The sequence below is a fragment of the Mizuhopecten yessoensis genome, unplaced genomic scaffold, assembly GCF_002113885.1.
Source record: "Mizuhopecten yessoensis strain PY_sf001 unplaced genomic scaffold, ASM211388v2 scaffold8373, whole genome shotgun sequence".
NCBI lineage: Eukaryota > Metazoa > Mollusca > Bivalvia > Pectinida > Pectinidae > Mizuhopecten > Mizuhopecten yessoensis.
The window spans coordinates 58,453-71,460 of NW_018407515.1; the positions used below are offsets into that span (position 1 = coordinate 58,453).

Consider the following 13,008-nt stretch of genomic DNA (forward strand, 5'->3'; position numbering starts at 1 on the left):
ATACAACAATTTTCTGTTGATATCTACTTTTTATGATGAGCTGAACAGTTCCCGGTATTTGCAAAAAATATCAAAGTTTATAAAATCTTTGTATCAATCTCTACCAAATACGGAAGGTATGTGATAAATTGTGCGGACGTATATATTCGTCCGCTCAATACACTCGCGCTTTCTGTTTCGTTAGAAAAACACAAGTGTGTGGTCTTGCATATTTATTTCTTCATTGCATTGCCTCCGCTAGGGGTCAAAACTCCGGTTTACTAGCCTCACACTCCGCCTATCGAGTTAAAGAGAAATTCTGCCCAGACGAGTTGGTAGGAAGCGACTAGTATGATTCCACGGTGATATACTTGGATGCCAGGAAATAATTTGTCCCAGAGTTTTCAAGGGGTCATAGAAATTCCTGTGAAATGATCACGGAGTATGCTCGTGAACTCTTTCCCAGATCCCTACGTGTGAGTCTTTATAACAAGAGTCATCAAATAGCAATGCACTGCCTCCACTAAGGGTTGGTCTTTGGGCTTTTGGTTTCATTGTCTTATGCACTATTGAATGAGCTGAAGAGAATTTCTCCCTCGGCGAGTCAGTAGGAAGCAGTGTTTTACCAGGGTGCCATTAAAATAAGATTTCTTTTGCTGATGTTTGCACTGGCCCCGGTTTCATGAACGTTCCTTAACTTAAATGTTTCCTTAACTTAAAATCGCTAAGGAATTCCTTAGCTAAGGTTTTCCGAAAAATGCGTTTCATGAACGTTCCTTAACTTAACTAAGGAGCTCCTTAGCTAAGGAAAATTTCCGTAACTTTTTCGCAGCCTAAGCGGCCTTAATGGAACTCTTTTGGCAGAAAAGTACAGGAAAACAATATAAACAAACGTTGTCTTTTCGCGGATTTCCCCATCTGTTTCTCCTTTTGTTTCTTGAAACATCTTTTAGATCCTGGAAAGGCAGATAGGTTACACTTCTTCCTCAATAAATATGGTTGTCCATCTTGATATATCCCGATGAGAAGACGATTTAATCGGCAATTTCAAGCGGAACATCCAGACGACAAGATTACATATCAGTAAGTTATTTGCTTTTACGTTATTGTGGCCTAGCTTACTCATTAATATCCGATTAATGCCCGGGTAGCAGAGATGAAAAATACCAACTACTTTTGTCTAGGACATATTTTTTTTACTATATAAGTTTACTAATAACTCATACCGAGCCATCACTTGTTCTATAAATAGATCAGTTTATGTAGGCCTACAGACTATATGTAAAATGTGTTTTTAGTCACTGGTCACATCCTTTACACGATTACTGTTTGCTCTCTGTGAACGGGAGCCCAGACTTATTTAAATTATAATTAAAAAAATGAATATATAAAAGGTGTGTATATAAATCCCAGGGAAAATTGTATATAAAATTTACTGTTTTAAAATGCTCAATTTTAAACCAAAGTTTAAAATTGAAATATGACTTCTACAGACAGGTTTTTCATTTCTGTTGAGAGGCAAACAAATACAGAACAAAAGCACATCATTAAAAATGAATGAAGTTATTAAGTAGGAAAAGTGAAAATTACATTATGCAATAAAGATGCATAATTGAATTTGAATATATTATTCCTATACAAAACAACATGCTGGCATGTACACTGTAAGCATGTATATACTATACACTGTATATGATGGTTCTTGGCTAATGTGTTGTATTTGTCAAATGTATTGTCTATGTTCTATACAAAACCCTTCACATGTACATTTCAAATTTGTGGTATATAATTGTTTTCAGTAAAGAAATATCTGTATTTGGTGAAGTGCCCACTACAAATGTGGTGGTGTAGGTCAACCCCACCCCAAAGTACTGTAGGGCAGTCACTGTTATGTAATCACTAAAGGTTTTAAGGTTTATTTATACACTCTGACACACATTAAGTGCGTAACAGGGACAGACCTGGGATGGAGGAGGTTAGGTGTGAAAATGGATATAGCAGATACCAAACACGCTGTGAAACCAATCCTATTTAAGGAACATTTTACATACAGGGATCAATTTAGACTTGATTCACTACTGTTTATGGGTAGTTTCCCCTACAGAAGAAAATTCCCCTGTTCTTTGAAATTCCCCCTGTGTGCTTCAAAATTCCCCTATTTCAACAAGAAAATAGCTGTTTTTCTTCAAAATATTTCCCCTATATATGTTTTTTTTTTAAAGTTCAACAGTTAAAATGCATAATACTGCATATAAACATTTTCTCCACATAATTTAAACAAAAGTTCTACAATTTGAAGCTTAAAATTGTTTAAAAATTGAAATATATTGCACACATGTATGTCGGACAAAACATTTATCTTTTACCTTCATGATGCTAGAGCCTTGTATCAAGATTTTAATTTCCCCCAAATCTGAAAAAGGGTAATTTCCTCTTAAACCTAGATTGATCCCTGACACACATGTACATATGCATAATTCGAAATTTGTTACATATTTTTATTATACATGCAAGGCAAATAGATTGTTGGAATTCGTATACTTTTTCATTCTGTAGCCTTTTTATTTTTTGAGTTGTCCCTCGGGAGAATGCATGGGTGGGACTACAAAATTTCTTGTACATCGACAACAACATTCTTTTTTAACATATTTATATGTAGTTCAGTGGAAAATCTAAAAAGAGACCAGTAATTTACAAAAACCCTTGATTGTTTCTCATTTTACATTATAATATAACCTTCCATTGTACATCTATTCTATGTTTGTGTATTTACAGGTTAAAATCCAAGAATGTGTTGAACATTTAACTGTGGAAAGAAAAGTTTTGTTACTCTTCACTGTAGTGGAGTATACATATGTATATACTTTCATATAGTGAATAATTCTTTAAATTATACAGCTAATTCATGTTATAAATATACTTTTTTAACCTATTTTTTTCGATCCTGAAATCCTGCGTCGCATGGATAGACAACAAATGGAATTTCCCATACACTCCAAAATTGGTGTCAAAACTAACATTAGACAGTTTAACCCAATGGTCATTTTCAATTTGTGTAACACAGCTTAAACCAAGACAATCAATGTTGTCTTTGATGTGAGGAAAATGTTTGTGTTTAAAGAAAACAAGTTACAAATTGTTATGGTGCTTTTTTACAGTTACATGTAGATTAATAAATGTTTTCACTTGCTGTGTGTTTTGTGATTTTATCAATTTTTGGAAATACTATGCTGCAGAAATTATGAATAAATGATCACACAGTGGATTAGACATATCTGCCAAAAAGGTTAATTTGAAAAGTAAAGAAGAGAGGAAAAAGAAACATTGCATTAAAACTTTACTCTGGTCTCATCGCAATGTTTTGATACAGGAGGTGTAATGTACATGTCTTATCTTTATTTTAAAATCCATATATCAGGAGAAAATCCTGGAATTTGAAAGCAGTGGGCCATTGTCAGCAATTTTAAGTCAATATCAAACTTAAGAAGGGCCATTATATGTAAACTTAAAAGAACATTTGAACATGGAGGGGTCAATTTCTGTTTTGAAGGGTCAATTGCCCCATGACCTTCCAGGATTATCCCTGTATATTCCAATTCATAAAACTCATTTATCAATTATTGTCACTCAATGTACCTGACATTTGGTTTAACCAATTACATGTAATACTTCAACATTAGGTAATATTATTTTCGTTTACCTCAAGTTCAATGTAGCAGTTACACCAAAGACAGGATAGATATGAATTGTGACATTCCTACATAGTTATATTATATTTTTATTTATGAAAATAAGTATTTGTTAAAATTAATGTTATTAATTTGTTCTACTATAACATGCAAGATTTAACACAAGTAAGTATTTGACCTTTGTTGAAAATGCAAAGTACAAAAATAAATGGTTCATGATTATGGAAGCACTGTATTTGCATGTGCTATGTTTCTTAGGTGTCTGTTTTGGATGTGTGTGTGTGTTTTCTTCTTCTTTTCCACCCAAATCATTTACATAATCAGGGCGCTCCACGATGCACGTAGGTAACTTTTATCTGCCACTCCATGTTGCATATGGGTGAGGCATTGTACTTAGTACTACGTTAGTACCGGAAGAAGGTTTTATGTAGACAAGAGCAGACGAATTTGTCCAACAAAATGTTAGAAACCGTTGTTTATTTAGGCTTCGAATATTTAGTTCATTGACACTGCCTTTCCTACAGAGACCACGATGAACTGACGGGAACACAACATTTCTTATTATGCACAAGAATTATAATGTTTGGCCTCACAACAACTCGCGTGATTACAGAAAGGTACCCCGAAAATGTCAAAATACAAAATGAAATTGTACGCATATTTCATTTTGTATTCTGACATTTTCGGGGTACCTTTCTTCAATGAAAAATGCCACGTGCGATATTATTGTTCTACGAACAGTAATCTACCAAAGAATGGTGAATTTCCGGACATAGCTTTGTCAACAAAGTGAAATGGACCGAAACGTTAGTCGGAAAGCTGGTTTTCAACCTCCTAACTTAATCTTTGTCAAATTCTTCAATGCCGTCTTCACCAAACTCGAATACATGGCGGCCATCTTTGTTGATTTAAGGAGCTCCTTAGCGATTTAAGGCTGGGTTGATGTGGCCTTAAATATTTAAGGGATTCCTTAAATTTAAGGAAGGATTTAAGTTAAGGAAGCTTCATGAAACGCAATTTTATTTAAGTTAAGGAATCTCCTTATATTTAAGGAAAAAGCCGGTTTAAGGAGCTCCTTAAAGTTAAGGAACGTTGATGAAACCGGGGCCTGGTCATGTAACCTACCTTGTACCAATGGCCGTCGTGTGACACTCCTTCCATAGCATCACTGAGTGATTTCTCGAACTGACCCAGTCGGAGGTAACACTCGGCCCGGTTACCAAACAACCTGCACAGGCTACTGCTCTCCATCTGGGGCGTGGCTTTGATAGCCTGAAACCGACGAACTTCAGAGATAACCAAGAGATTTAAATGTCTTCAAAAATGAAAAAGGATATTTATTACATTTTTACCAGCTAAATATTTGGAATGATCTTCTTGATAAAACTAATGAAGAAATATGAAATGATATCTTCAGATGTGAAGACATAGCTATTAGAATTGACCAATCAGAATGGTACTTTCCATTCACTGCATTCACAGCTGTAGACTTTCGGCAAAGAGATTCGGTTGAGGTGATGGTTGAATAAGTAATACTAGTTTACCTTTTCTACATACTTTTAACATATTTATGTAACAGGACAGATGGTAAACCTTTTTAGTTGATAGCAGCAAACATTAAAATTGCTTCGAGTAACCCATTCAAAATGACAATCAGTCTTGGTGTCGTCGATATAACCTGGCATCAAATACTGCAGTGTTTATTCCTAAACTTTTTTTTTAATGCAGCAATATTTTCATTTTTAAAAAAACAAGAGGCCCAATGGGCCTGCATCGCTCACCTGGTATAAATCTCACACTTGTAACCTTAAAAGTGATCTAAAATAAAGCTACAGCCAAAATATCAGTATTTATGATTAAAATTTATTCAAAAGAACCTGTTGGTTTTTTTTAAACATTTCACCCCTGTGATTGAAAGTCGAACAAAGTCATTATGTTGAACAAATTTTATAGCCTTTCATCTCAGGATTCAACTTGCAAGTATCAACATCCTGGGACTCATGGTTATTCAGAAGAGGTCGTTTAAAGATTTTAAACAAATTTGACCCCTGTGACCTTGAATATAAGTCAAAGTCATTCACTTTAACAAACATAGTAGTCCTTGATCCCAGCATGCTACTGACTAAATATCAACATCCTGAGCATGTTGGTTATTCAGAACAAGTTGTTTAAATATTTTATACATATTTGCTCCTCTTGACCTTGAATATGATTCAAGGTCATCCAGTTAAACAAACTTGGTAGCCCTTGATCCTAGTATGCTACTGACTAAATATCATCACCCTGGGCATTTTGGTTATTCAGAAGAAGTTGTTTAATGTTTTTCACATATTTGACCCATGTGACCTTGAATATAGGTGAAGGTCATTCATGTGAACAAACCTAATAGCCCTTTACCTCAGCATGCTACTGGCCAAATATCATCATCCTGGGCATTTTGGTTATTCCAAAGAAGTTGTTTACAAATTTTAACATATTTGACCCCTGCAGGTGACCTTGAATATGGGTGAAGGTCATTTTTTTGAAAAAACTTTGTAGCCCTTCATCCCAGTTTGCTTCTGGCCAAATATCATCACCCTAGGCCTTTCGGTTATTAAGAAGAATTCATTTAAAGTAAAATATTGACGCCGGACGCCGGACGCCGTGCCACGGCATAAGCTCACTTGGCACTTCGTGCCAGGTGAGCTAAAAATGAAATATATGAAAAGTTCAATGTTTTTTTCTGATGAATACCATATTTAATTCACTGCTATTCACAAAGCTAGTTTACAGATCATGCAATAAAGGGTCCTTTATTTCACACTGTTGTATTACCCCTTGAGCATCCTAGATACTCCAGAGGTTATGCTCACTTTGACTCTCAGCACCCCTGGAATATGTCATAGCAAAATCAAAGGCTCAGTGTGTACCACCTTGTGGATGAGACAAGAAGATCAGTTTAATCTTTTGATGTGCATCAAATGAATCTCTCGTCTCGTAACGGTAGAATTGACTAGCTCTGAAGTCGGGTGTCACTCCTCTGTTATCTTCAAAGGACAGGCATCAGCCTAGGGATTTATCAGGTTTTTTTTATCCGAGACATATCAAATAGCAAGTCGCGTGTCTTCAATTTTATTATGACATATTCGTGGGGTACAAAGGGTGAAAATGAATGTAAACCCTGGATATCAAGGAGGCACCCCTTGAGTAGCCAAACCCACTTTTGGCCAGTCATCATTGATATCACTAACTAAACTAACAAATTGGGAAAAAAAGAAATGGGTCCCAAACATTTCAGCATTTTATAATTTATTATTCTACAATGTTATTGTGAGGCTCTGAACCTACCAGTGTGTACAATTCTATAATGTTATTGTGAGGCTCTGAACCTACCAGTGTGTACATTTCTATAATGTTATTGTCAGGCTCTGAACCTACCAGTGTGTACAATTCTACAATGTTATTGTGAGGCTCTGAACCTACCAGTGTGTACAATTCTATAATGTTATTGTGAGGCTCTGAACCTACCAGTGTGTACAATTCTACAATGTTATTGTGAGGCTCTGAACCTACCAGTGTGTACAATTCTACAATGTTATTGTGAGGCTCTGAACCTACCAGTGTGTACAATTCTACAATGTTATTGTGAGGCTCTGAACCTACCAGTGTGTACAATTCTACAATGTTATTGTGAGGCTCTGAACCTACCAGTGTGTACAATTCTACAATGTTATTGTGAGGCTCTGAACCTACCAGTGTGTACAATTCTACAATGTTATTGTGAGGCTCTGAACCTACCAGTGTGTACAATTCTACAATGTTATTGTGAGGCTCTGAACCTACCAGTGTGTACAATTCTACAATGTTATTGTGAGGCTCTGAACCTACCAGTGTGTACAATTCTACAATGTTATTGTGAGGCTCTGAACCTACCAGTGTGTACAATTCTACAATGTTATTGTGAGGCTCTGAACCTACCAGTGTGTACAATTCTACAATGTTATTGTGAGGCTCTGAACCTACCAGTGTGTACAATTCTACAATGTTATTGTGAGGCTCTGAACCTACCAGTGTGTACAATTCTACAATGTTATTGTGAGGCTCTGAACCTACCAGTGTGTACAATTCTACAATGTTATTGTGAGGCTCTGAACCTACCAGTGTGTACAATTCTACAATGTTATTGTGAGGCTCTGAACCTACCAGTGTGTACAATTCTACAATGTTATTGTGAGGCTCTGAACCTACCAGTGTGTACAATTCTACAATGTTATTGTGAGGCTCTGAACCTACCAGTGTGTACAATTCTACAATGTTATTGTGAGGCTCTGAACCTACCAGTGTGTACAATTCTACAATGTTATTGTGAGGCTCTGAACCTACCAGTGTGTACAATTCTACAATGTTATTGTGAGGCTCTGAACCTACCAGTGTGTACAATTCTACAATGTTATTGTGAGGCTCTGAACCTACCAGTGTGTACAATTCTACAATGTTATTGTGAGGCTCTGAACCTACCAGTGTGTACAATTCTACAATGTTATTGTGAGGCTCTGAACCTACCAGTGTGTACAATTCTACAATGTTATTGTGAGGCTCTGAACCTACCAGTGTGTACAATTCTACAATGTTATTGTGAGGCTCTGAACCTACCAGTGTGTACAATTCTACAATGTTATTGTGAGGCTCTGAACCTACCAGTGTGTACAATTCTACAATGTTATTGTGAGGCTCTGAACCTACCAGTGTGTACAATTCTACAATGTTATTGTGAGGCTCTGAACCTACCAGTGTGTACAATTCTACAATGTTATTGTGAGGCTCTGAACCTACCAGTGTGTACAATTCTACAATGTTATTGTGAGGCTCTGAACCTACCAGTGTGTACAATTCTACAATGTTATTGTGAGGCTCTGAACCTACCAGTGTGTACAATTCTACAATGTTATTGTGAGGCTCTGAACCTACCAGTGTGTACAATTCTACAATGTTATTGTGAGGCTCTGAACCTACCAGTGTGTACAATTCTACAATGTTATTGTGAGGCTCTGAACCTACCAGTGTGTACAATTCTACAATGTTATTGTGAGGCTCTGAACCTACCAGTGTGTACAATTCTACAATGTTATTGTGAGGCTCTGAACCTACCAGTGTGTACAATTCTACAATGTTATTGTGAGGCTCTGAACCTACCAGTGTGTACAATTCTACAATGTTATTGTGAGGCTCTGAACCTACCAGTGTGTACAATTCTACAATGTTATTGTGAGGCTCTGAACCTACCAGTGTGTACAATTCTACAATGTTATTGTGAGGCTCTGAACCTACCAGTGTGTACAATTCTACAATGTTATTGTGAGGCTCTGAACCTACCAGTGTGTACCATTCTACAAGGTTATTGTGAGGCTCTGAACCTACCAGTGTGTACCATTCTACAATGTTATTGTGAGGCTCTGAACCTACCAGTGTGTACAATTCCTGTGCAGCTGAGTAGTTCCCATTGCTGTATTCTTTGTTCCCCAGTTCTCGAAGCTTCTGTGGGTCATCAAGCTGGACTTCCTGTAATGGTGGACTTACACGAGCTGTGGCCTTTTGTTTAGATTTCCCTGTTGGTTTTTTATCTGGTTAAAGCAGACACAAAGATATCTTAGAAGTAAAATTATTTAATTAAATAGTCTGGTGTAAAAAGTAAATGAAAATAGTTTATTTCATAAACTATGTCTGTAGGTGTAATTCGTTAACACTTGAATTCATAATTTAGAGGATTCTCTTTCAATATTGATAGTTACCTCTGAAAATAAGATTCCTGGAAGAGTTTCAATGATGATTGAGATTCTTTTTCAATAAGCACAAAATAATCTACCAGTGACCTTGACCTTATTTTTACTGTACTGATAATATCAACGAAAGCTTCATTGTCCTTATATGACCTTAGCTGTTAATAGGATGTTAAACAAAATTAAACTGAACAAATCATTCTCTTTCCATTATACAGTCTGAGGGGAGGGAAGCAGCTACTAGTGACCGTGACCTTATTTTTACTGTATTAATGTAAAGCAAAGCTTACTTATATTTCAATTATATAGTCTGAGAGGAGAGAAGCAGCTACCAGTGACCTTGACCTCATCTTGTCTTCCTTCTCCATCCTTAATGCAATCGATTTAGCAAGGGGAGCGACTCATGAGTTTCAATTTACCTTTACTATACTGTTTGAGCAGCAGGTCAAACAGAGCTTCTTTCTCCCCATGCTTGATGTAGTCTATGGGGGTGCGTCCACTCCTGTCCTTGACCTTGACGGAGAACCCTTTGTCCAACAGAAGGCAGGTGACCTTGAGAATGTGATCCATGTCCTTGGTCTGTGGGTTCTTGGTAATGATGTGGAAGACTGAGTCGCCTCGCTTGTCTTCCATCTCACACAATAACGAGCCAACAGGCATCAGTGGTACATCTTCTAGCAGCATGGTTTGTCCTGTTGAACAGTCCAAGTACCACAAAGGTAAGATAGGTAACTAAATAAGACTGTCACAATACATACCACACAGGTAAGATAGCTAACTCAATACGGCTGTCACAATATATACCACATAGGTAAGATAACCAACTCAATAAGGCTGTCACAATATATACCACACAGGTAATATAACTTGCTCAAAAAGGCTGTCACAATATATACCACACAGCTAAGATAGCTAACTCAATAAGGCTGTCACAATATATAACACACAGGTAAGATAGCTACCTCAATATGCCTGTCACAATATATACCACACAGGTAAGATATCTAAATCAATAAGGCTATCACAATATATACCACACAAGTAAGATAGCTACCTCAATATGGCTGTCACAATATATACCACACAGGTAATATAGGTAACTCAATAAAGCTGTCACAACATATACCACACAAGTAAAATAACTTGCTCAAAAAGGCTGTCACAATATATACCACACAGGTAATATAGATAACTCAATAAGGCTATCACAATATATACCGCACAGGTAAGATAGCTACCTCAATATGGCTGTCACAATATATACCACACAGGTAATATAGGTAACTCAATAAAGCTGTCACAACATATCCCACACAGGTAAGATAACTTGCTCAAAAAGGCTGTCGCAATATATACCACACAGGTAAGATAGCTACCTCAATATGCCTGTCACAATATATACCACACAGGTAAGATAGTTAACTCAATAAAGCTGTCACAACATATACCACACAAGTAAAATAACTTGCTCAAAAAGGCTGTCACAATATATACCACACAGCTAAGATAGCTAACTCAATAAGGCTATCACAATATATCCCACACAGGTAAGATAGCTACCTCAATATGCCTGTCACAATATATACCACACAGGTAAGATAGTTAACTCAATAAAGCTGTCACAACATATACCACCCAGGTAAGATAACTAGCTCAATAAGGCTCTCACAATATATACCACACAGGTAAGATAACTAACTCAATAAGGCTATCACAATATATATCACACAGGTAAGATAGCTACCTCAATATGGCTGTCACAATATATACCACACAGGTAATATAACTTGCTCAAAAAGGCTGTCACAATATATACCACACAGGTAAGATCGGTAACTCAATAAAGCTGTCACAACATATACCACCCAGGTAAGATAACTAGCTCAATAAGGCTCTCACAATATATACCACACAGGTAAGATAACTAACTCAATAAAGCTGTCACAACATATACCACACAAGTAAGATAACTTGCTCGAAAAGGCTGTCACAATATATACCACACAGGTACGATAACTAACTCAATAAGGCTGTCACAATATAGACCAAGCAGGTAAGATAGCTACCTCAATAAGGCTGTCACAATATATACCACATAGGTAAGATAACCAACTCAATAAGGCTGTCACAATATATACCAAACAGGTAAGATAGCTAACTCAATAAGGCTTTCACAATATATACCACACAGGTAAGATAGCAAACTCAATAAGGCTGTCACAATATATACCGCACAGGTAAGATAGCTAACTCAATAAGGCTATCACAATATAAGATAGGTAACTCAATAAAGCTGTCACAATATATACCACACAGGTAAGCTAACTAACTCAATAAGGCTGTCACAATATATACCACACAGGTAAGATAGCTAACTCAAAAAGGCTGTCACAATAAATACCACACAGGTAAGATAGCTAACTCAATAAGGCTGTCACAATATATAGCACACGGGTTAGATAGCTAACTCAATAAGGCTGTCACAATATATACCACACAGGTAAGATAGCTAACTCAATAAGGCTATCACAATATATACCACACAGGTAAGATAGCTACCTCAATATGGCTGTCACAATATATACCACACAGGTAAGATAGCTACCTCAATACGGCTGTCACAATATATACCACACAGGACCCCTGTGACCTTGAAAGTGGGTCAATGTCATTCATTTGAACAAACTTGGTAGCCCTTTATCCAAGCATGCTACAAGCCCAATATCAGTACCCTGGGCCTTTTGGTTATTGAAAAGAAATCGTTTGAAGATTTTAAGACATTTGAACCCTGTCACCTTGAAAGTTGGTCAAGGTCATTCATTTCAATAAACTTGGTAGCCCTTCATCCAGCATGCTACAGGCAAAATATCAGTACATTGGGCCTTTTGGTTATTAAGAAGAAGTCATTCAAAGATTTTAAGACATTTGACCCTTGTGACCTTGAAAGTGGGTCAAGGTCATTCATTGAAACAAACCTGGTAGCACTTCATCCCAGCATGCTACAGGCCAAATATCAGTACCCTGGGCTTTTTGGTTATTGAGAAGAAGTTGTTTGAAGATTTTAAGACATTTGACCCCTGTGACCTTGAAATTGGTCAAGGTCATTCATTTGAACAAACCTGGTAGCCCTTCATCCCAGCATGCTATTGGCCAAATATCATCAGCCTGGGCCTTGTTGTTATTCAGAAGAAGTTGTTTAAAAGTAAAATGTTGACGACGGACGACAGATGCTGCACGATGCCATAAGCTCACTTGGCCCTTCAGGCCAGGTGAGCTAAAAACAAAGCCTGTATGGTCCATATGGTTTATGATTCAGGTGGATAATACTCTTGACAAAATTTTCTTCAAAATTTATATTCAGCAGTTCTTTTTACAAGATATTGGGATATGTCTCCAGATACATTCCCACAACATATTGTAATACAATGCAGGTGAATTGTGAGAACACTATTACTCAATAACATTTGTTTTGCTCACATAATTCTCCAAGCTTTGTGGTTAGTCAATTATAAGCGAGTGGGAAATTTATGCAGAAATATAAACAATATATTATTATACAAATGAGGCAAAAATGTTTTCGTGTT

At 36.7% G+C, this 13,008-nt stretch overlaps 1 protein-coding gene across 1 annotated transcript in view; it reads right to left on the reverse strand.

The window, feature by feature from the left end:
• Positions 1-13,008, reverse strand: part of LOC110455766 (TPR and ankyrin repeat-containing protein 1-like) — a gene marked incomplete at its 3' end in the record, with an annotated part of 100,500 nt that overhangs the window by 58,167 nt on the left and 29,325 nt on the right. The window contains exons 12-14 of the mRNA XM_021506127.1: positions 9,844-10,116; positions 9,111-9,268; positions 4,794-4,940 (exon numbers count right to left, since the gene is read on the reverse strand). Of these exons, the coding sequence (XP_021361802.1) occupies positions 4,794-4,940; positions 9,111-9,268; positions 9,844-10,116 (578 nt within the window). The remainder of the gene's footprint in view (positions 1-4,793; positions 4,941-9,110; positions 9,269-9,843; positions 10,117-13,008) is intronic.